The sequence below is a fragment of the Heptranchias perlo genome, chromosome 18, assembly GCF_035084215.1.
Source record: "Heptranchias perlo isolate sHepPer1 chromosome 18, sHepPer1.hap1, whole genome shotgun sequence".
Lineage (NCBI taxonomy): Eukaryota > Metazoa > Chordata > Chondrichthyes > Hexanchiformes > Hexanchidae > Heptranchias > Heptranchias perlo.
The window spans coordinates 5,102,831-5,128,298 of record NC_090342.1 but is presented as its reverse complement, the minus strand read 5'-3'; the positions used below and the strand labels follow the sequence as shown (position 1 = coordinate 5,128,298).

At 46.2% G+C, this 25,468-nt stretch overlaps 1 protein-coding gene across 3 annotated transcripts in view; it reads right to left on the bottom strand.

Annotated features, from left to right (window-relative positions):
• Positions 1–25,253, bottom strand: part of pawr (PRKC, apoptosis, WT1, regulator) — a 125,706-nt gene extending 100,453 nt beyond the window's left edge. The window contains exons 1-2 of one of the 3 annotated variants that reach the window (XM_067999277.1): positions 25,161–25,253; positions 23,639–24,425 (exon numbers count right to left, since the gene is read on the bottom strand). In XM_067999277.1, the coding sequence (XP_067855378.1) occupies positions 23,639–24,244 (606 nt within the window). In that variant the 5' untranslated portion in view covers positions 24,245–24,425; positions 25,161–25,253. The other 2 variants (XM_067999276.1, XM_067999275.1) reach the window with 2 other exon arrangements.
• Between the last annotated feature and the right edge of the window lie 215 nt (positions 25,254–25,468).

Sequence of the window (25,468 nt, the reverse complement as noted above, 5' to 3'; positions counted from 1 at the left end):
AGGCAGTGCATTCCAGATCATAACAACTCGCTGCGTAAAAACATTTCCTCTCATCTCTCCTCCGGCTCTTTTGCCAATTACCTCAAATCTGTGTCCTCTGGTTACCGACCCTCCTGCCAGTGGAAACAGTTTCTCCTTATTTATTCTATCAAAACCCTTCGTGATTTTGAACGCCTCTATTAAATCTCCCCTTAACCTTCTCTGCTCTAAGGAGAACAAACCCAGAAAAAATTTGCAGGGCTACGAGGAAAGGGCGGGGGAATGGGACTAACTGGACTGCACTTGCACAGAGCCGGCGTGGACTCGATGGGCCGAATGGCCTCCTTCCCATGCTGTAACCGTTCTATGATTCTATGTCCAGCCTTTCCACGTAACTGAAGTCCCTCATCCCTGGTACCATTCTAGTAAATCTCCTCTGCACCTAAAGCCTTGACATCTTTCCTAAAGCATGGTGCTCAGAATTGGACACGATACTCTAGCCTAACCAGTGATTTATAAAGGTTCAGCATAACTTCCTCGCTTTTGTATTCAATGCCTCTATTTATAAAGCCCAGAATCCCATATGCTTTTGTTTTTAAAAACTGCCTTATCACTTTGTCAAGCCACCTTCAAAGATTTCTGTACGTAAACCCCCTGTCGTCTTTTTCCATTCTAAATTCCTATGACCACGTTTATAATGGAGATATCTGTATAAACTTGTCACACTGTAATTATACCCTCCCTCCCCACCCCACCCCCAGCAGCTGAGGTGGTTTAGCAGCACCATTGGTGGGAGGATGTTGTTACAGCCTGATAAGTTTACGTAGGCAGTCTCCATTATTAAATGTAGTCATTGGAATTTAGAATGGGAATCTAAAAATAAGGACAAGGTGTGCGACATAAAAATGGGGACTGAATTACCTCCCCATGCCCTGGTATGTTATCCCTCCGCCTCTAACCCTATTGCACCTGAACGCCACACTTGGTCTCGACTCCCTGGAGTAGATACTGATTTTGTGCGATAGCGTCCGCGAGTCAGCAGCTCGTTTTACATCTCTCCCCATTTTTATTTCCGCTGAAGTCAATCGGGGACAACAAAATTTGGGAGAGATGTGAAACGGGCTGCCCGCTTGCTCTCGCCTGTTTTACACGGTCGCACAAAGTCAAGGTTTACCTCCTCATGTGCCGAAGGAGAACTGAATTAGTATTTTACAAAGACAGGGGAAACGTGCAAGTGAGAAATGACAGCACTGCCTTGTAACACTTGCCAGCTCATTTGTTAGTCTATATATACACTGTACATAAAAATGTCCCAGTACAGATTGACTAAGTGTCTTCTCTTATTGCAACTTTAGTACACATTTAACTATACTCCCCCTTCAGTTGGATAGATCCTTTATTACTGAGCCAAAGGATTAACATGGGCTTTTGCTAAAATTCCCAATAGTAGGCCTTTGGGAAAATCCATTGCCCTATTTCACCGATACTTTAAGAATGCAGATTCTGTTTTAACTGATTAATCACATTATCCTAGGAGTGACGGCTTTGAGTAAATAACATGATTTGTAGCTGTGCCAAGCTCCATAACATTTACATAGCAGCAGAGTTCAGGTCTGCAAATGTTGACCTATCAAGCGCACACAAGAGAGATGCCAATGTGCTGATGTCACATCAGTTCTCAGGTTACCTTTTGTCCCAAATATGTAGAACCTGAACCTACAGGTTGTGACTCTGCAAATACCTTAAGGTGGGTGGTGGCTCTAAACCATAACACCTCCTGAGGAGGAGACGGTTTAGGCTGGACTGAATCTGGTGATTACATTTCAGTCAGACGCCCGAGAGTTAATCCAGATATACTTAAAAGATGAAAAGTACTCTCATCGAGTATACTTGTACTACAACTGCTGTGGTGCATTTTCATTCGAAATTCCTACGGCATTTATAACGGAGACTGCCTGTGCAAACTTGTCACTCTGCAATTACATCTGAGGAGGAGGGCGTGGAAGAGGAGGAGGAGGACGAGGAGGAGGACGAGAGTAGACGCTACTGTTTGCATTTATAAAGCACCATCACATTTTGGGATTTTTGAGCCTTTGCCCTAGGCCTAGGAGGCATTTCAGATTAATTCATATTAAGGTGACATATTAAGGTAAATTCAGCTCACAGGGGATTAGATACACACAATACTCTGTGTCTGAGAGTGTGCAAATGTAAGGAATCTTACAACACCAGGTTATAGTCCAACAATTTTATTTTAAAATCACAAGCTTTCGGAGATTATCTCCTTCGTCAGGTGAGTGAGTGAAAGGTTCTCAAATCGCATATCTTATATTAGGCTGGGACACCATCACACCAATCAAAGATGTCGTTGGTGTTCAGACAGATTCGCCACGGAAAACAGTAGGTCCCATTATACTGAATACACATTGTGTCAAATTACACAGACAGAGAGAAAGAGACCCGAAAGGCACAGAGAGAGAGAGAGAATATTAAAAACAGATAACTTTTTTTTCCCCCTTGCTGGTGGGGTTACGTGTAGCGTGACATGAACCCAAGATCCCGGTTGAGGCCGTCCTCATGGGTGCGGAACTTGGCTATCAACTTCTGCTCGACGATTTTGCGTTGTTGTGTGTCTCGAAGGCTGCCTTGGAGGCAAAATCCGCACCCATGAGGACGGCCTCAACCGGGATCTTGGGTTCATGTCACGCTACACGTAACCCCACCAGCAAGGGGGAAAAAAAAGTTATCTGTTTTTAATATTCTCTCTCTCTGCCTTTCGGGTCTCTTTCTCTCTGTCTGTGTAATTTGACACAATGTGTATTCAGTATACTGGGACCTACTGTTTTCCGTGGCTAACCTGTCTGAACACCAACGACACCTTTGATTGGTGTGATGGTGTCCCAGCCTAATATAAGATATGCGATTTGAGAACCTTCCACTCGCTCACCTGACGAAGGGGATAATCTCCGAAAGCTTGTGATTTTAAAATAAAATTGTTGGACTATAACCAGGTGTTGTAAGATTCCTTACATTTGTCCACCCCAGTCCATCACCGGCATCTCCACATCTGATAACTGCACAGATGGCACTTCCTGCATAACGTGTCAGCTTGAGGCAGGAGGTCTCTTTAGGCATTTCAGTAAACATACACAAACAATATGGAGGAATGGCTTCCTCCACGAGCAGGGAGAGGCAGCTGACAGGACTCCACCTCCTACCAGTTGCCGGATGAACATCAGCTCATGGGCACAGACAGCCGGTGCTGAGGGCTGGACTCCAGTGGCTTCCTGTCCAGGTGGGTCGTAGCTCAGTCTACAAGAAGCTGGGGCAGAAAGCGGACAGTTGTTGGAGAGAACGCTCTCCAAAAAGTAACGCTGACTGGTTTCAAACGCTGGCGAGGGTGAGCCCGTGTGGCGTGCTTTATAATGTTCTATGGAAAGAAAGAACTTGCATTTATACAGCACCTTTCACGGCCTCAGGATGTCCCAAAACGCTTTACAGCCAATGAAGTATTTTTGAAGTGTTGTCACTGTTGTAATGTTGGGAAATGCGGCCTCCAATTTGAGCACAGCAAGATCCCACAAACAGCAATGTGATAATGACCAAGAATCTGTTTTTTTTTAAGATAAGTTGGTCGAGACATAAATATCGGCCCAGGACACCAGGGAGAAATCCCTTGCTCTTCTTCAAATAGCGCTGTGGGATCTTTTACATTCGCCCGAGCGGGCAGACGGGGCCTCGGTTTAACATCTCATCTGAAGAACGGCACCTCCGACAGTGCAGCACTCCCTCAGTACTGCACTGGGAGGCATTTCAGATTAATTCATATTAAGATGACACATTTGAAGGTAAATTCAGCTCATGGGGGATTAGATACACACAATACCCTGCGTCTGAGAGCGTGGATTAGATCCCTGATAACTGCGCAGATGGCACTTCCTGCATAACGTGTCAGCTTGAGGCAAGAGGTCTCTTTAGGCATTTCTGTAAATATACACAAACGGCCGAGACTTTGTGCTCAAGTCTCTGGAGTGGGACTTGAACTCACGACGGTCTAACTCAATTGGCGAGAGTGCGACCCACTGAACCACGGCTGATTCCTCCGTTACAAGGAGGGTTTTGAAATTCACTGTAAACTTTCTGTTCTTTCATGTGTTACGTGCAAAACGTGAAACACACTATTAGTTTAGAGTGTCCAGCAGTCGGCCTTCTAGGGGGACAGGAAAAATATATACAATCTGGACCTCAACTCCATTTACCCGCCTTTGCTCCATGTCCCTCGATACCCTCACCCAACAAAAATCTATCGATCTCAGCCTTGAAAGCTCCAACTGAGCCCCCAGCATCTGCAGCCTTTTGGAGGAGAGAGTTCCAGATTTCCACTATCCTTCGTGTGAAGAAGTGCTTCCTGATTTCACTCCTAAATGGCCTCGCTCTAATCTTAACATTGTGCCCTCTTGTTCAGGATTCCACGCCACAGGAAATAGTTTCTCCGTATCTACCCCATCGAATCCTTGATCAGATCACATCTCAATCTTCTATACTCAAGGGAATTACAAGCCAGGTTTATGCAGCCTGGCCTCATAATTTTACCCTCTAAGCCCTGGTATTATTTTGGTGATTCTGCGCCAATATGTCCTTCCTGAGGTGCCATGCCCAAAACTGAACACAGTACTCTGACCAAGGCTCTGTACAACTGAAGCATAACTTCCTCCCTTTTGTATTCCAGCCCTCTTGAGATAAAGGCCAACATTCCATTAGCCCTTTTGATTGTTTTTAGTACCTGTCCACTAGCTTTAAGTATCATCTTCCTTTGCGGGTGGGGAAGGGGGGGGGGATTGGCGTGAGCCAGAATTGGGAGGGACGCCAGTCGGATCTCTTGAGGACTGAAGTGGTTCCAAGATGACATGCCTGATGATGGAAGATTGGAACTTAGTCAGTCTTCTTTGCCAAACTCTAATCTGGCACTTGAGCAAGGCAGGTCCAGGGCCCTGTTGATGATTGATGAGCCAGCCTTCCTGCTCAACAGTATCTGGTTGGGTTGGGTTGGGTTGGGTTGGGTCGGCCAGACAGTGCTTGTCGTGATCTTCCCACTCGGCTCAAGATAACCCTGCAAACGAACACCGCGATGAAAAGGGAGGTTCAGGCTGATCAAGCAGAAGGATGCTTACCGGGGCTGTGTGCTGTTCCTCATTGTTCTTTTAACGTGGGCGACGTCGGTAGGGCTGGATCCTTGGCCACTCTGGGGGCTTAAGGAGTCAGCCACAGTGTGGGACTGGAGCCACAGTGTGGGACTGGAGTCACGTGTAGGCCAGACGAGGGAGGGACAGCAGGTTCCCTTCCCTGAAGGACTTTTGTGAACCAGTTAGATTGTTCTGACAATCCATTGGCTTTCACTGTCATTTTTCTGGCGCTCGCCCACAAACTACCAGATTTACTTAGGATTAATAGAATTTACAGCACAGAAACTGGCCATTCGGCCCAACAGGTTTATGCTGGCGTTTATGCTCCACATGAGCATCCTCCCATCCTACTTCGTCTCACCCTATCAGCATATCCTTCTATTTCTTTCTCCCTCATGTGTTTATCGAGCTTCCCCTTAAATGTATCTACACAATTCGCCTCAACTACTCCTTGTGGTAGCGAGTTCCACATTCTCACCACTCTCTGGGTAAAGAGGTTTCTCCTGAATTCCCTCTTGGATTTATTAGCGACTATCTTATATTTATGGTCCCTAGTTTTAGATTTCCCCACAAGTGGAAACGTTGTCCCCACATTTACCCTATCGAACCCCCTCATAATTTTAAAGACTTTGATTAGATTATTATTAATAATAATCTATTACCTCATAATTAAATGAATTTATTGAATTCAATATTTCACAACTTGCCATGGTGGGATTTGTATTCAGGACCTCTGGGTGAATAGGGGAGGGGGGAGGGGCGAGCGATGGCCAGCTGCGGCCTGCAGTTTTAACGTGGCGTTGGAAGGAACCACTCCTGCTCTTTCTGGCTCCGCATTCAGGTAAGTGAACAAAATGTTTTTATTTCCCCTTTTTGGTCGCGGCCTCCAGCAGTCTGTCTGTCTGCTGATTGCCTGAGAAAACTGACCCCTGCTGGAGTTTAATCAACCAAAACCACACAGCTTACTAGCGCAGAGCAGTGGTAAAACTCCTGATCGTTTGTCTCACTCCCCTGCCCAACTCATTTGGGCCTTGAGATAAATCAGAGTCACAAATTTAAGAAATGATTATTTTGGCGAATGACCTTTACATCTAATGTGGTGCCTCTGTGGTTGAATAGCCTACATTTACCCTCAATGTGCACACATTAAAAAACGGTCCCCTCGGAAGGGGTACCTGAGCCAATGGAATCAATCACACACCAGCAGATTTTTTTTTTTAAAAAGTCATTTCTACCCCCCCTGTCACAGCTATTTTCCATAAATGCTACAAATTGTACACCCAATGTACAAGAGGCACCTGTACGTTAGCGAGTCTTTAAAAGAGATCAGTAAAATAAGAATGGAAATGGAATCACGTTCCTATAGGGCCGGGTCCTGAGATACGCGATCCCAGCAAACGCTGGTCAGGAGACTGCGGTTCAACAAACCTCTGATTTTAAATCAGCGGAAGGCAAGCCAACTCTGTAAATGTCTGAACGGGAATTATTTTTTTTAAAATAGGGATGGAGGGGGAGGGGTGGGATGTGCGTGGGAGACTTGCACAGCAGAGATGTCGAATAAAGATTTAGATCAGTACTGTACAGGTTGTTATTTTGAAAAACAGTACTGCACTTTGAGAAATGATTGAAGATCGGCCGGGTGTAATTCCAGCCAGAACATTCCGTACGTTACCAAACACAGAACTAATTTAAACAACTTCCCTCAGTGCATGTCACAGCTTCAGGAGGGTTGGCAGTTTGTGTCGAAGGATTTGAGCATATAGATATAGTCGCTTAACCGTGCAATAACTTGATCCAAAGATATGTCAGGAAGGCATTCAGATATTCCGTATTTCTCACATTAAAATATCATTACGATTCATGAGTGATATCCCAAGAAGACTATTCCGCAGGTCTGGGCTCCGCTGTGGTGCCTCTGTGGTTGAATAGTCTACATTTACCTTCAATGTGCACACAAGAAAAATGGTCCCCCTTGGGAGTGGTACAGGAGCCAATGGGATCAATCACACACCAGCATGTCAGAGAGGATAGACCGTTCCTTTTTGGGTTATGTACAGAAATACGTATTCATTAAATCTTTTGTACTATAACTTGTATGCTACGTATTTATAAGAATGCAAAGACGTGGCAAGGGTTTTGAGCAAAAGCTTCAGTCACAAAGAAAGTTTCATTGCCTTCTTTCCATACAGACTAAGTCTGCCAAACAGAGCGGAGAGAACAAGAAATCAGATTAAAGAACTTGCAATTATATAGCGCCTTTCACAACCTCAGTGTACCCCAAAACGTTTTACAGCCAATGAAGTACTTTTGAAGTGTAGTCACTGTTGTAATGTAGGAAACACGGCAGCCAATTTGGGCACAGCAAGATCCCACAAATAGTAACGTGATATTGACCAGATAATTTTTTTTTAAGTGGTGTTGGTTCGAAGTAGCAGGTGTGGAATCTTTTACGTCCACCCGAGGGGACAGATGGGACCTCGGTTTAACGTCGCATCCAAAAGACGGCACCTCCGACACTGCAGCACTCCCTCAGTGCTGCACTGGGAGCGTGCGCCTAGATTTTGTGCTACCAAATCTCTGGAGTGGGGACTCGAACCCACAGACCTCCTGCCTCAGAGGCGAGAGTGATACCCACCTGAGCCACGGCTAACCTCACAACAGTGCACCTCAAACAGCCACATGAACCTCCCCAGTTCCCACCACTCCAAGCTCTTACCTAAACTATTCCTGCGGCTCAAACACTTCCATCGCCTCCAACCCTGCCGTGTGCTCCCTCATCCTCATATATGGAAGTTTACCAAAAATAAGTAGTGAAACAGCCTCCATGATTTGGAGTGTTCCCTCATTTGTATACAGCATTTTTTAACTCACCACCCCACTTCGGTTTGCCTCCCCCTCTCCATTTTTAGCTTGTGTGCTTTCGCGTTTTGTTATTTGCCCTCATTTCCTTCGACTGCTTCTTTCACTCCCTCCTTCAGTCCAGCCTTACTTTATCTCACTCCCCAAGTCACATGATCAGCGATCTATCCGTGTGCGCTGCAACAAAATGGGCAGGGAATGTTCCAAGATTCTTCCGGAGGAAATGTAGATTCTGGCAAGCGTTCCTCAAAAAAATGTCTGGGGCCATTTTTTTCAGTTTCCAAGGCAGACACTGTAGATTGGATGATTCGGTAAATTCCTTCACGATATCCCGTGTAAATTCCCATTAAATAATACATTTCCATAGGGATGGGAGCGCATTTTGCCGCATTACCCAACAATCACAGGCTCCCAAATCTATCCTCAGTTACAGCCGTGGCTCAGTGGGTCGCACTCTCGCCTCTGAGTCAGAAGGTCGTGGGTTCAAGTCCCACTCCAGAAACTTGAGCACAAAAAATTGTGCGACACTCCCGACACAGTACTGAGGGATTGTTGGAGATACCCGCTCTTGCACGAGAGGTTAAACCAAGGACCCGTCTGCCCTCTCAGGTGGATGTAAAAGATCCCATGGCCACAATATTGAAGAAGAGCAGCGGAGTTCTCCCTGGTGACCCGGCCAATATTTATCCCTCAACCAACTCTGGTCGTTATCACATTGCTGTTTGTGGGAGCTTGCTGTGCACAAATTGGCTGCCACGTTTCCGACATTCCACAATCCTCCCTGGATTTGTTACGGGAAGGTCGTGTATGTCTAACTTGTTTGAATTTTTTGAAGAGGTAAGAAGGAGGGTAGTGCATTTGATGTAGTCTACGTGGATTTGAGCAAGACTTTTGACAAGGCTCCACATGGCAGACTGGTCAGAAAAACAAAAGCCCATGGGATCCAAGGGAAAGTGGCAAGTTGGATCTAAAATTGGCTCAGTGGCAGGAAGCAAAGGGTAATGGTCGACGGGTGTTTTTGTGACTGGAAGGCTGTTTCCAGTGAGGTTCCGCAGGGCTCAGTACGAGGTCCCTTGCTTTTTGTGGTACATATCAATGATTTAGACTTAAATGTAGGGGGGCATAATTAAGAAGTTTGCAGATAATACAAATGTTGAGGAAAGCTGTAGACTGCAGGAAGATGTCAATGGACTGCTCAGGTGGGCAGAAAAGTGGCAAATGGAATTCAATCCAGAGAAGTGTGAGGCAGTGCATTTGGGGAGGGCAAACAAGGCAAGGGAATACACAATAAATGGTAGGATACTGAGAAGTATAGAGGAACAGAGGGCCCTTGGAATGCATGTCTACAGCTGCCTGAAGATAGCAGGACAGGTAGATAAAGTGGTTAAGAAGGCATATGGAATACTTTCCTTTATTAGTAGAGGCACAGAATATAAGAGCAAGAAGGTTATGCTAGAACTGCATAAAACACTAGTTAGGCCACAGCTAGAGTACTGTGTACAGTTCTGGTCACCACATTACAGGAAAGATGGATAGCACCAGAGAGGGTACAGAGGAGATTTACAAGGATTTTTTTTATTATTCATTCATGGGATGTGGGCGTCGCTGGCGAGGCCGGCATTTATTGCCCATCCCTAATTGCCCTTGAGAAAGTGGTGGTGAGCCGCCTTCTTGAACCGCTGCAGTCCGTGTGGTGAAGATTCTCCCACAGTGCTGTTAGGAAGGTAGTTCCAGGATTTTGACCCAGCGACGATGAAGGAACGGCGATATATTTCCAAGTCGGGATGGTGTGTGACTTGGAGGGGAACGTGCAGGTGGTGTTGTTCCCATGTGCCTGCTGCCCTTGTCCTTTTAGGTGGTAGAGGTCGCGGGTTTGGGAGGTGCCGTTGAAGAAGCCTTGGCGAGTTGCTGCAGTGCATCCTGTGGATGGTACACACTGCAGCCACAGTGCGCCGGTGGTGAAGGGAGTGAATGTTTAGGGTGGTGGATGGGGTGCCAATCAAGCGGGTTGCTTTGTCCTGGATGGTGTCGAGCTTCTTGAGTTGTTGGAGCTGCACTCATCCAGGCAAGTGGAGAGTATTCCATCACACTCCTGACTTGTGCCTTGTAGATGGTGGAAAGTCTTTGGGGAGTCAGGAGGTGAGTCACTCGCTGCAGAATGACCTTCCCTCCATCATAAGGTCAGAAATGGGGATGTTCGCTGATGATTGCACAGTGCTCAGTGCCATTTGCAACCCCTCAGATAATGAAGCAGTCCGAGCCCACATGCAGCAAGCCCTGGACAACATCTAGGCTTGGGCTCATAAGTGGCAAGTTACATTCGTGCCAGACAAGTGCCAGGCAATGACCATCTCCAACAAGAGAGAGTCTAACCACCTCCCTTTGACATTCAATGGCATTACCATCGTCGAATGCCCCACCATCAACATCCTGGGGGTCACCATTGACCAGAAACTTAACTGGACCAGCCATATAAATACTGTGGCTACAAGACCTGGTCAGAGGCTGGGTATTCTGCGGTGAGTGGAGAGTATTCCATCACACTCCTGACTTGTGCCTTGTAGATAGTGGAAAGGCTTTGGGGAGTCAGGAGGTGAGTCACAGGATGTTGATGGTGGGGGATTCGGCGATGGTAATGCCTTTGAATGTCAAGGGGAGGTGGTTAGACTCTCTCTTGTTGGAGATGGTCATTGCCTGGCACTTGTCTGGCGCAAATGTTACTTGCCAATTATCAGCCCAAGCCTGGATGTTGTCCAGGTCTTGCTGCATGCGAGCACAGACTGCTTCATTATCTGAGGGCTTGCTAATGGAACTTAACACTGTGCAATCATCAGTGAACATCCCCATTTCTGACGTTATGATGGAGGGAAGGTTATTGATGAAGCAGCTGAAGATGGTTGGGCCTAGGACACTGCCCTGAGGAACTCCTGCAGCAATGTCCGGGGGCTGAGATGATTGGCCTCCAACAACCACTACCATCTTCCGTTTTGCTAGGTATGACTCCAGCCACTGGAGAGTTTCCCCCTAATTCCCATTGACTTCAATTTTACCAGGACTCCTTGGTGCCACACTCGGTCAAATGCTGCCTTGATTTCAAGGGCAGTCACTCTCGCCTCACCTCTGGAATTCAGCTCTTTTGTCCATGTTTGGACCAAGGCTGTAATGAGGTCAGGAGCCGTGTGGTCCTGGCAGAACCCACACTGAGCATCGGTGAGCAGGTTATTGGTGAGTAAGTGCCGCTTGATAGCACTGTCAACGACACCTTCCATCACTTTGCTGATGATTGAGAGTAGACAGATGGGGCGGTAATTGGCCGGATTGGATTTGTCCTGCTTTTTTTGGATAGGACATACCTGGGCAATTTTCCACTTTGTCGGATAGATGCCATTGTTGTAGCTGTACTGGAACAGCTTAGCTAGAGACGCGGCTATTTCTGGAGCACAAGTCTTCAGCGCTACAGCCGGGATGTTGTCGGGGCCCATAGCCTTTGCTGTATCGAGTGCACTCAGCCGTTTCTTGATATCATGTGGAGTGAATCGAATTGGCTGAAGACTGGCTTCTGTGATGGTGGGGATATCGGGAGGAGGCCGAGATGGATCATCCACTCGGCACTTCTGGCTGTTGCCAGGACTGGAGAATTTTAGCAATGGGTTGGAAAGATTGGACAGGCTGGGAATGTTTTTTTTGGATCAGAAGAGGCTGAGGGGAGATTTAATTGAGGTGTATAAAATTATAAGGGGCCTAGATAGAGTTGATAGGAAGGACCTATTTCCCTTAGCAGAGGGGTCAGTGACCAGGGGACATAGATTTAAAGTAATTGGTAGAAGGATTAGAGGGGAGTTGAGGAGAATTTTTTTTCATGCAGAGGGTGGTGGAGGTCTGTAGCTCACTGCCTGAAAGTATGGTAGAGGCAGAAACCCTCATCGCATTTAAAGGGTACTTGAGGTGTCATAACCTAGAAGGTGACGGACCAAGAGCTGGAAAGTGGGATTAGGCTGGATAGCTCTTTTTCGGCCGGCACAGACACAATGGCCTCCTTCTGTGCCGTAAATTTCTATGGATCTATGATTACAAAAGTGGCTATGCTTCAAAAGTACTTGATTGGTTGTAAAGCACTTTGGGACGTTCAGAGGACGCAAGTCTTTATCTCCTTTTTCTGATGGCTACTCGGTGAGAAACGTTCTCCAAAAGGTGCAAGGGTAAAAATATTCCAGGTAATGCTCCCAGCGCGGAAACGGGGCAATAAAACTGTGGGGCCGACTCCAAGACTTGTGCTCCCTTCCGGTGAAGCTCCACAGAGGGAGACTTGGCTCGCAAAGTCAAACCTACCAAATGCTAGCGATCCAAATCAGAAAGCAGGCTGGAGGGCAGGGGCAGTACGTGTGGAGGATAAATTATACACAAAAGATTACAAGTATCACACCAAACGTTACATAACCCAACTCTCCTCCCTCGATTATTATTCGCAGATCACCACAAATGGCAAAATACTAATCGGTGGCGAGCATTTCTTGGCTTGATTTTAAGGCTACACATGTTTAGAATTAATTGAAGTATTTATTTAATATTCAAGTAGCGACTTTACAGACGGATTCTAAGGCAGCTCTCGACATTAACCTGAAGAGGGGTCATGGTACAATGGCCTTAGATTTGGTCAGGCAACTCTTAACCCAACTGGTAATATATTATCAGCGAGTAACTGGTTTATTTACGTAACCATTTTTCCACATTACGACAAAATTCAAAGATTTTTTTTAAATTTCTGATTCAAGAGGGACGGCACAACATACTACAAAAGTTTCATGATATTTTAGTTGCCTTTTCCCACTTTCTACCAAGACACATGAGGATAACTCACTGCCATGTTACCACATGAATGCTCAGCAGAATCATACGAATATCACAGCAACACTCAGAATGCTTAAAACCAGCACTGTGCTGATGGGTTAGGTTGGGTTGTCGTCCAATACTTTGGCCAAGTGGGGACCTAGACCTTGAAGCACTGTAGGCTATTTGACCGTGTGAGAGAATGTCACAGCTGAAACTGAACCTGTCCTTGGCAACAAGGATGTAAATCAGTAAGCACAGGCAGTTGGGGGGGATTTCCAAACTGTCAAATTTTGTTTGATAATCGCTCCTGTGAAGCGCCTCGATTTTAATCGCTCCGCCATTGGCGGCCGTGCCTTCAGCTGCCGATGCCCTAAGCTCTGGAATTCCTTCCCCTAAACCTCTCCGCCTCCCTCTCCTCCCTTAAGACGCTCCTTAAAAGCTACCTCTTTGTCCAAGTTTTTGGTCACCTGTCCTAATATCTCCCTATATGGCACAGTGTCAAATTATGTTTGATAATCGCTCCTGTGAAGCGCCTTGAGACGTAAATGCAAGTTGTTGTTATAGTATATTTAAATATCTCCATGGTCTGGTCTCCTCCAGTCCCTCAAAGCTCCCAGAACTCACCATTCTTCAGATTTCCAATTTCTTACATAGTTACATTGAGTCTACAGCACAGAAACAGGCCATTCGGCCCAACTGGTCTATGCCGGCATTTATGCTCCACACGAGCCTCCTCCCACCCTATTTCATCTCACCCGATCAGCATACCCTTCTATTCCTTTCTCCCTCATGTGTCTATCTAGCTTCCCCTTAAATGCATCTATGCTTTTTGCCTCAACTATTCCTTGTGGTAGTGAGTTCCACTCTTTGGGTAAAGAATTCCCTATTGGATTTATTAGTGACTATCTTATATTTATGACCCCTTAGTTTTGATCTCCCCCCACAAGTGGAAACATCTTCTCTATGTCTTGTACATCACCCTCTCCCTTCCTTCACCCCACCAATGGCAGCCATCTAGCTCCCATTCTCTGGACATCCCTGCATAACCCCTCCGCCTCTCCACTTTCCCCACCTCCTCCTTTTTGGAGGGATTTAAACACAAGGACAAGAAAACACATCACCACCTCCAGAGCAGAACCAACTGGAAAAGTGCTGCTTTGGATACAGTATGGAAATCTTCCACAAGCTTGCGAGCACCCCCTCCTAATCTCTCCCTCCTCCTTTGGCTAACGGTGCCCGCATGCCTTGGGATGTTTCTTCTTCTATATTAAAGTACAAATGCAAGTTGCTGTCGTTGCTTTGTCAGCTCCTTCAGTCCCACAAATGCATTTTCAGCAACCTCAACCAGATTGGACAGTGGGGAGATGAGAGGGGACTACGGCAGCAGAAGGAAATGAGGGAAACCGAGGGGTTGCTGCTCTTCCTGCAAGAGTTGACCATCGGGTATCTCCAGAATCTCCTCCATGGCCCCCAGTTTTGCTTTCCACAGAGGGGCCTCCATTTGGTGCTCCCAGACCTCAGCTAATGCAGCGCTGAACAGCGTACTCAGCAGCACACAAGAGCAGCCAAGAGATAACAACACTCTGCAAATTTGTTTTCACCTGTACGAGGGAAGTGCCCAGCTTCAACTCGTGGACTCCTCCACGAGCGAGGCATCAAAATTTAAATTGTAATTTGCAGCTCTCCGGAGTGGGGACTTGAACCCACAACCTTCTGAGTCAGAGGCGAGAGTCCTGCCCACTGAGCCACAGCCTGGCTACTCGGAGAAACGTGGAGCGGAACAAGGGACGAGAATCGTATGACCAAGCACACTGCCGATCACCCGTTTTCATTTTTCTCTCTATCTTTTTCTCCTTCCCAGCCCCCTCCCCCAGCTGTACCCGAATCTTCAACAGGAGTTTCAAATGGCTGAACAGAATTTAATTGTTAAAAGCTTGGCAGTTTTTGTGGTGGAATACGGTAGCTGTATGAAAGATACAGCAGAATAAAACCATCCAAGCTTCAGTGACGTGGGACATTTACCAAGAAGTGGAGAGATGCAGTAAGAGTAAAGGACAGAGCTCACTTCCTCATTCCTTACAGATAATGAATCAGTCCACGCCCAAAGTACAAATCCCAGCACAGTTACAGATAGAATGCGGAGGAGAAACCAAAACTGGAAACATTCAGCGAGAAACGCTGAGCGAAAATTAAGCTTTCATTTCTTTTCCCTCTTTTGCGTTGAAAGAAAATAGTTTGGTTATAAATCCAGTTTATAAAAATAAAAAAGGCTTCAACAGAAATATGGATTTTTTTTTGCCTTCCTCATTTCCCTCTGCCAGTAGGGACGCTTCACAGGTATTGAAAATAACCTTCAGCACAAGAAATAAAACTAAAAGTAACAATTCTTAAAAAGATTTTAGCTCCACTCGACACAATACAAATTAGTTGTCGCTTTTTAAAATGATTCATCCTTTATAATATGTTGGCCTGATAAGAAAGTTGTTCTGTACAAAGAGTACTCTCTCTCTCTCTCTCAGACACCAGGATCCCTGAGCCCTGCCCAGTTTCAACACTGAGTGAGAGAAGAGAGAGAGAGGAAAAAAGAGAGAAAAAGAGAAGAGGGGGAGAGGAGAGGCGAGGGGGAGAGGAGAGGCGAGGGGGAGAGGAGAGGCGAGGGGGAGAGGAGAGGCGAGGGGGAGAGGAGAGGCGAGGGGGAGAGGAGAGGCGAGGGGGAGAGGAGAGGCGAGGGGGAGAGGAGAGGCGAGGGGGAGAGGAGAGGCGAGGGGGAGAGGAGAGGCGAGGGGGAGAGGAGAGGCGAGGGGGAGAGGAGAGGCGAGGGGGAGAGGAGAGGCGAGGGGGAGAGGAGAGGCGAGGGGGAGAGGAGAGGCGAGGGGGAGAGGAGAGGCGAGGGGGAGGGGAGAGTAGAGGCGAGGGGGAGAGGAGAGGCGAGGGGGAGAGAAGAGGCGAGGGGGAGAGAAGAGGCGAGGGGGAGAGAAGAGGCGAGGGGGAGAGGAGAGGCGAGGGGGAGAGGAGAGGCGAGGGGGAGAGGATAGTGGGAGGGGGAGAGGAGAGTGGGAGGGGGAGAGGAGAGTGGGAGGGAGGAGGGCCTTTAAACAAAGCCAATTGTGTAGGTATGAGGGGCCAGTTGGTTACGGTAGATTGGAAAATTAGATTAAAAGTTTATGACTCTAGATAAGCAATGGCAAACATTTAAACAAATAATTCATAATTCTCAATGAATATACATTCCCTTGAGGAATATAAACTCCATGGGAAAAGTGATCCAATCATGGCTTTGTTAGTTAACCAATCCTTTATCCATGCTAATATGTTACCCCCTACACCATGAGCTCTTATTTTGTATACCAGCTTTTGATGTGGCACCTTGTCAAAAGCCTTCTGGAAATCCAAGTACACCACATCCACAGGATCCCCTTTATCCACGTTGCTTGTTATATCCTCAAAGAACTCTAATAAATTAGTCAAACACGATTTCTCTTTCACAAAGCCGTGTTGACTCTGCCTGATTGCACGGAGATTTTCCAAGTGCCCTGCTTTCACCTCCTTAATAATGGATTCTAGCATTTCCCTATGACAGATGTTAAGCTAACTGGCCTGTAGTTTCCTGCTTTCTGTCTCCCTCCTTTCTTGAATAGAGGAGTTACATTCGCTATTTTCCAATCTGATGGGACCCTTCCAGAATCTCGGGAATTTTGGAAAATTAATACCAATGCATCTACTATCTCTGCAGCCACTTCTTTTAAGACCCTAGGATGAAGTCTGTCAGGACCTGGGGACTTGTCAGCTTTTAGTTCCAATATTTTTTTCAAAACCCTTTCCCTGGTGATTGTAAATGTTTTAAGTTCCTCCCTCCCTTTCAACTCTTGATGCACAATTATTTTTGGCATGTTATTTGTATCCTCTACAGTGAAGACGGACACAAAATATCTGTTCAATTCATCCGCCATTTCCTTGTTCTCCATTATTAATTCCCCAGACTCACTCTCCAGAGGACCAACGCTCACTTTACTTACTCTTTTCCTTTTTAAATACCTGTAGAAACTCTTACTTATCTGTTTTTATATTTCTAGCTAGCTTTCTCTCGTACTCTAATTTCTCCCTCCTTATTATTCTTTTAGGCATTCTTTGCTGTGTTTTTATATTTTGACCAATCTTCTGACCTGCCACTAATCTTCACGGAATTGTTTGCTTTTTCATTCAATCTGATACTATCTTTAACTTCCTTAGTTAGCCACGGATGGTACGTCCTTCCCCTCGAGTCTCTCTTTCTCAGTGGAATGTATCTCTGCTGAATGTTGGTATTCAGAAGGATTTGGGTGTCCTTGCACACGAATTACAAAGTTAACATGCAGGTACAGCAAGCAATTAGGAAGGCAAATGGTATGTTAGCTTTTATTGCAAGGGGTTTGGAGTATAAGAGTAAGGAGGTCTTGCTGTAATTATATAGGGCTCTGGTGAGAACACACCTGGAGTACTGTGTACAGTTTTGGTCTCCTTACCTAAGGAAGGATATACTTGCTTTAAAGGGGGTGCAACAAAGGTTCACTAGATTGATTCCTGGGATGAGAGGGTTGTCCTATGAGAAGAGATTGAGTAGAATGGGCCTATATTCTCTGGAGTTTAGAAGAACGAGAGGGGATCTCATTGAAACATATAAAATTCTTAGAGGGCTTGACAGGGTAAATGCTGAAAGGCTGTTTCCCCTGGCTGGAAAGCCTAGGACTAGGGGTCATAGTCTCAAGATAAGGGGTCGGCCATTTAGGACTGAGATGAGGAAAAATTTCTTCACTCAGAGAGTTGTGAATCTTTGGAATTCTCTACCCCAGAGGGCTGTGGATGCTCAGTTGTTGAGTATATTCAAGACTGAGATCAATAGATTTTTCAGACTCTAAGGGAATCAAGGGATATGGGGATCGGGCAGGAAAGTGGAGTTGAGGTCGAAGATCAGCCATGATCTTATTGAATGACGGAGCAGGCTCGAGGGGCCATATGGCCTACTCCTGCTCCTATTTCTCATGTTCTTATGAGGGAGTGAAGAGAGAAAAAGAGGAGAGAAGAGAGTTAAATGCACATCTCAAAAGTTGAGAGACTCGTGTATTTCATTGTCACCTGATCCTGTACAAATTTAATTCTCCTTGTAACATTCTATTAGTTTTATCTTTAAGGTATGAGCTTCAAAAAAAAAGTGACCATAGAAAACCTCAGGTCAGAAAGCAGCTCAATACTGCTACACATCTGGAGAGAAACCCACTAAACTTTTAAAGTGTAGTCACTGCTGTAATGCAGTAAACACAGCAGCCAATTTGCGGACAGCAAGGTGCTACAAACAGCAATGAAATAAATGACCAGATAATTTTTTTTTTAGTGACGTTGGTTAAGGGATAAATATTGGCCCAAAACCCCGGGGCGATCTCCCCTGCTCTTCTTCAAAATAGTGCGGAATCTTCAATGTCCACCTGAGAGGGCAGACGGTTTAACGTCTCATCTGAAAGACGGCAACTCCGACAACGCAGCCCTCCCTCAGTACTGGAACCCGAAGTGTAAGCCTGGATTATGTGCTCAAGTCTCTGGAGTGAGGCTTGAACCCAGAACCTTCTGACTCAGAGGTGAGAGTGCTGCCCACTGAGCCACGGCAGACACTGCTGTCTGACAGTTTTGTTGTTTTGCAATAAAAATGTCTGGACTTCCTTGATATCTGACAATTGTTACCAAAGTCAAACAAAGGTGATGAAACCTATGGAAGAGATTAACTGAGGCAGGCAAATAGTATGGACATTTTTTGAGAGAGAATTGGATAGATATTTGAGGAGGTGGGGCGATTGAGGGGGCATTAGTTTTTAGGGCCAGCCAGATGAATGCAGAGTTTTTTCTGGCCTTGTGTAATGTAATAATCAAGTGGGGACAATTCAACTCAGTGAGTTTGGAGTCCAGCCCATTTGGAAGGGAGACAGGGTAATGGAGTCCGCAGCGATTCCAACAGGCCCAGTTTAGTACACAATCATGTTTTTCTTTTGTTTAAAAACAGAACCCCACACTGGGAGTATGAGGAGTTTTGCTCCAAGTCAGTAATTACCAAAAATTGGTATGGCCTGATTAAAATACAGGCCTTTCCTGTTTGGTGCTGCATCTTTGAAATAGGAACAGGAGGAGGCCATTCAGCCCCTTGAACCTGTACCGACATTCAATTAGATCACGGCTGGTCTGTCTCTCAATTCCATTTACCCGCCTTTGCTCCATATCCCTCGATACCCCGACCTAACAAAAACCTATCGATCTCAGTCTTGAAAGCTCCAACTGGCCCCCAGCATCCACAGTCTTTTGAAATTCTAGATTTCCACCACCCTGTGTGTGAAAAAGTGCTTCCTGATTTCCCTCCTAAGCGGCCTGGCTCTAATTTTAAGATTATGTCCCCTCGTTCTTGATTCCCCCACCAGAGGAAATAGTTTCTCTCCACCTACCCTATAGAATCCTTTTAACATTTTAAACACCCCAATCAGATCACCCCCTCAATCTTCTAAACTCAAGGAAACACAAACCAAGTTTATGCAACCTGTCCTCGTAATTTAACCCTATCTGAGCCCCGGTATCATTCTGGCGAATCTGCGCTGCACCCCCTCCAAGGCCAATATATCCTTCCTGAGGTGCGGTGCCCAGAACGGAACAGTGTCCCAGGTGGGATCTGACCAAGGTTCTGTGCAACTGAAGCAAAACTTAAGATAAAGGTTAACATTCCGTAGATAGGTAGAATGAGTGGTGATAAATGAAGAGACTTTACGGAAAGGAGTCAAAACCGAAAGGGATCAAATACTCAAAGGACAATAAATCTCAAGGTCGGGGGCAGGGGGGGAGGAGGGCAAGTTTAAACTGAAGCTGAAGAAAGCCAGTGACCAGAATCAAGCAGCTTAGCCCCTTAATGCTGGCAACATTTACTGAAAGTATGACACAGGTCAAAAACTAATGTGCAAACTTAAAAAATCATTTTAAATTCTTCACAAACTTCCGATTTTTAAATCCTACATTCTTTTTTTCAACACTTTGTCAAAATTTGAAGTCCGAGATCATAAATACAGACGGAGGCCATTCAGCCCATCGCACCTGCTCATCCACTTCGTCCCACTGCTCTACCCTTTCTTTATCCCCTTGATAACAGATTGACAAGTTGCTGGGCTGAAAAGTTAGAAAATTAAGGGAAGTGTTTTACAAACTGGTACGTGAAAATTGAACATAAAAGGCTCTGTCTGCTGCTGGTCATTGGGTTGTGGGAGAGGGTCAGAATGAAGTGGAAATGATTATTTTTCAAAAGCAAAGCAAAAAAAAAGCTGCACAACCAAAAGCAACAAGCATTTTCTCTCCCCTTAACAAGTGAAAGGTAGTCACACCTTGTTTAACATTACAAGCACTTTAAAACGTCAATGAGTGATTTCCATGCATCAACTCACACAGCAGCCATTAGAGATGGTGCACAGAACCTTGCGGGGGGGGGGAAAGAAAATCGACAGCTTATTGGGCCTCAAAGTTCAATATAACAAAGTGTAATTATGTCAGACAAGGTGTGACTACCTTTCACTTGTTAACGCTCTCTTGCCCCACCCAAGCCCAAGGGCAGACAGATAGGAGGCAGCCTACATCCCAAGGCCTCTGTAAATCCTATTCTAACTCGGGAAGAGGCAACCCAAGCTGGCTTACCCTATTTTACACGGGGGACGGTGCAAAATGCACATTGCCTGCGTGTGCGCATTTCAAAAAGCCAACAAAAGGTAATCAGGAACGTCGAACTGCTGGACGAAAAAGCCCACGGTCCATCTAATCGGCTTCTACCACCCTGGTAGCCGCACGATACATCGATAGTGGAGCTGTTGACTCTCGCCTCTTACGGGTTCAAGTACCACACCAGGGACTTGAGCACAAAGTCGATGCTGACAGTCCAGTGCACTCAGAGGTGCTGTCTTTCAGATGAGACATTTAACTGAGGCCCCTGCTGCCCTCTCTCAAGTAGACGTAAAAGATCCCATAACACTATTTCGAAGAAAAGCACGGGAGTTCCCCCTGTGTCCTGGACAATAATTATCCCTCACCCACCGCCGCTAAAAAAAATTATCCGGTCATCACAATGCTGATTGTGGGATCTTGCTGTGCACAAATTGGCTGCTGCGTTTCCCTACATTACAACAGTGACTACACTTCAAAAATGCTTAACTGGCTGTAAAGCCCTTTGGAGCGTCCCAAGTTTGTGAAAGCCGCTGTATAAATTTATTAATTTATTTACTTTCTTTGCTTCTTTCTTTCTATTTCAATGAAGCAGCGTTGAATTAAGAGTAAGGAATCTTACAACACCAGGTTATAGTCCAACAGTTTTATTTGAAAATCACAAGCTGTCGGAGGCTTTCCTCCTTCGTCAGGTGTCCTGACGAAGGAGGAAAGCTCCGAAAGCTTGTGATTTTCAAATAAAACTGTTGGACTATAACCTGGTGTTGTAAGATTCCTTACATTTGTCCAGCCCAGTCCATCACCGGCATCTCCACATCTTGAATTAAGAGGACTAGATTATATGCCGATGTCATGTTGAATGAACACCAGCTCATTGGAAGGAGAACGTCAGCACAGGTGGTAATCTAACGTCGTTACCACACGTCATTACTGTTCTGTAAAGCAAGATATGAAAAGCAAATAGACTGTGTTTTGCACATCATTGTACCATGCCCAAAGTAGCTGGCTTAATGACAACTATGTGTAATAATTATGCATTCTTGTTGATGGCTTTTCATTTACATGTACAAATACACCTCTAAACTGAAGTTATATACCACAATGATTAGCAATACGCAGAATTCACTGCCTCTCCCCCTTGTTACCAAGAGAAACAGGTACATCAGGGCAAAGAAAGATTAATTTTGCACATCAAAAACAGTTTCCATACCAAATGTTAGCTAAATGGTTGATCAATTAGTTGGAAACAATCCCTTTGAAATAAAAAATAATGTTGTAAAACTGATGTTTTTTGTTGTTGGTTATAGATTCTAAACTGCCTGGTATTACGTGGCAGAATTGATAAAAGCTAATTACTTCCTGGAGGTTGGAGATAAACCTGATTGGGATTATCTAGTTGTTACAGAGCAAGCAGGAGCTCTCCTGTATACACAGAAATTCAAATATTTTTAAGTATTGGATAATCCCCTCCCTGAAATAAAATAAAAATATGGTGCATTGGCAGAAAACAATGCAAAAAAACAATTAAAGCAAGCACAGGGTTAATTGTATTTGCTTCAATATCAACAGAAGCTGCGATTAACAGGTCACTAATTTGGATCCTTCACATTGATGACTTTCTTACCCAATGGTCTTGCAAAACACATACAGCCTCTTTCAAAGATATGTGCACACGCTGAAAGTTTAACTGGAAAAATGCCAACTTTGCTTGAAAAATTATATAAAGAAATAAATTATAAGAAAGAAAGATCTTGCATTTATATAGAGCCTTTCACGACCTCAGGACATCCCAAAGCACTTTTTGAAGTGTCGTCGCTGTTATAATGTAGGAAACGTGGCAGCCAATTTGTGCACAGGGAGATCCCACAAACAGCAATGTGATAAGGACCAGATCATCTGTTTTAAATACACTCATCAATCTCCTGTGGCGTTGGACATGGGCACTCAGGATTAAAGGTAGTCTGAATGTGAAGTGGAGGGGCAATGATACCAGGGCATGCAAGTGTAATTCAGTCCCTATTTCAAACATCATATATCCTGCCCGTATTTTCATATTTCCATTATAGAATACTATGCAGATATATAGAGCATAAATATATAAGTAGAATCTGTAAGAATCCAAAAACAACTTTCAAAAGGGAATTAGATATATACTTGAAAAGGAAAAATTATATAAAGAAATAAATTATAAGAAAGAAAGATCTTGCATTTATATAGAGCAGGGTTGTGGGGGAGTGGGACTAATTGGATAGCTCTTTCAAAGAGGGCTGAATGGCCTCCTCCTGTGCTGAGAGAGCCCATGATATGAAGTTGATGACACACACACACAGGTTTAGGATCTGTTCCGATGACAAGCTAGTGGATAAGGGACAGGCAAAACAAACAACAACCAGAACACACAACCAGGACACACCGCAACCAGGACACACAACCAGGACACATTGCAACCAGAACATACAACCAGGACACATTGCAACCAGAACATACAACCAGGACACATTGCAACCAGAACATACAACCAGGACACATTGCAACCAGAACATACAACCAAGACACATTGCAACCAGGACACATTGCAACCAGGACATACAACCAGGACACACTGCAACCAGAACATACAACCAGGACACATTGCAACCAGAACATACAACCAAGACACATTGCAACCAGAACATCCAACCAAGACACATTGCAACCAGGACACACTGCAACCAAAACATACAACCAGGACACATTGCAACCAGGACATACAACCAGGACACATTGCAACCAGGACATACAACCAGGGCACATTGCAACCAGAACACACAACCAAGACACATTGCACACACAACCAGGACACATTGCAACCAGGACATACAACCAGGGCACATTGCAACCAGAACACACAACCAAGACACATTGCACACACAACCAGGACACATTGCAACCAGGACATACAACCAAGACACATTGCAACCAGGACACACAACAACCAGGTGGCAAGAAGTGACAAGTGCTCACAACTCCAGCCCGACGTGTAAAAGGGCAGGCTGGGTGTGCCAGGAGCAGGTGTGAGTTTTGAAGGCCGCCCTTACCTCAGTGGATGGGATATTGACCACACCTGTCGACCTGCGCTTCTCTCTCAGTTTCCTTTTCTCGATCTGCCCCTTGCCCTTCCTGGCGCTGGGACCCGAGCTCTTGGTCTTGTCCTTGCTCTTGGTGCAGGAGGGGGGCGAGGAGGAGGCGGAGGCGGCGGCGGCGGACGGGGAGGAGGGGGACGGGGACGGTGCCGGTGCCTCTCCCTCGGGACCGTGAGCGTTGGGATCGCAACCGTCGGCGGGCGAATTCTTGGCGGCGGCGGCGGCGGCCCCCTCGCTGCTTTTACCGGCGGCGCTGCTCCCGTCCTCGTCGCCCCGCTTGGGAGCGGGAGTTACCGACCTGCCGCCGCCGTCTATTGTTACCGGCGGAGCCGCCGCCCGTTCGCCGCCGCCGCCGTTGTTGTTGTTGTTGTTGAGCTCACCGGCGGCGCCGTTGCGGCTCGGTCCCGGTCCCGGTCCCGGCTCGGCGGTAACATTAGCGGCTCCGCTGCTGTTAGCGGCGGTGGCGGCCGCGAAACGGGCTCTCATCTTCTCCCTCTTGGCTTTCCATTCCTCCAGAAAGTCGGTGGTGTTGCCGGTCGGTCGGTAACCGCCGGTCGCCATGTTTCCAAAAAAAAAGTTTTAAGAAAGAATATAACAACTTTTTTTTTGTTGTTTTTGAAAAAAAGTTTAAGTTTTGGGGGGAAAAAAAAGTTTCTGGGTTTTTGTTGTTGTTGTTGTTGTGTTTATCACTTCTTCAAAACCACAAACATTCCTCAGGTGGCGGGAGGCGGAATCGGTGCAACTGAGTAACAGACAAAAAAAAAGAGAAAATAATTAATAAACGACACACAAAATAAATAAATAATTAATGAACCAACTCCCCCCCCCCCCCCCCGCAACTCCACCTAGAAACAACGTGCATTAAATGTAACTTTGTGCCGAGTTTCCTTCTTTCTTTGTAAATTGTTTCTAACTCCCAATTCCCCACCCCCCGGGACAGGGACAGTCTCTACCTGTCCCCGCCGCCCACCTGGCTCCTTACCCCCGCCCCCTCAGGTGGCTGCGCTCGGCGGTCTCTCTCTCTGTGTGTGTGTGTCCCCACCCCCCGGGGCTCCGGCTCCTCTCTCGGTCTCTCTCTCTCTCTCTCTGTGTCCCCGGGGCTCCGGCTCCTCTCTCGGTCTCTCTCTCTCTCTGTGTCCCCGGGGCTCCGGCTCCTCTCTCGGTCTCTCTCTCTCTCTCTGTGTCCCCGGGGCTCCGGCTCTCGGTCTCTCCCAAACACACACAACACAGACCGGAAGAGCAGGATCCGAGCGGTACCAAGTCCCACAGCGCAGCCGCACCCCCCTCTCCCCCTCCCTCCCTCTCTCCCCCTCCCTCCCTCCTCCTCCTCTCTCCCCCTCCCTCCCTCCTCCTCCTCCTCCTCTCTAATCCACTCTCATCTACCGCCACCTTCCCCTCTGTTCAACAACAGCCTCTTCCCCACCCCAGGGGACAGACACACACACACACACACAGAGAGAGAGAGGGGGACAGGTACCTCCCTCTCCAGCCCTTCACGTTTGGTTATTGAGTAACTCAGCGCCAGGTTTTCAGCACCCACTGGTTGCCGATTATTAAAGCGCTCCGCAGATTCACAAAGACATTTCAAGCAGTGTCCCTCGGCCGGCGAATGCCCTTCCGCCCAACGCCACCACCTTCAGCGCTCGGATTGTGAATCAGGAGCGCAGCCAAAAGAGGGAAAAATTATAAAGGTTACTAATTCTCTAAGTATTCGTTTGCACGACTTAAAAAATGCTGTTGTACACTTTCTCTAAACTTATTACCTTTTATATGAGCTTAAAGTTA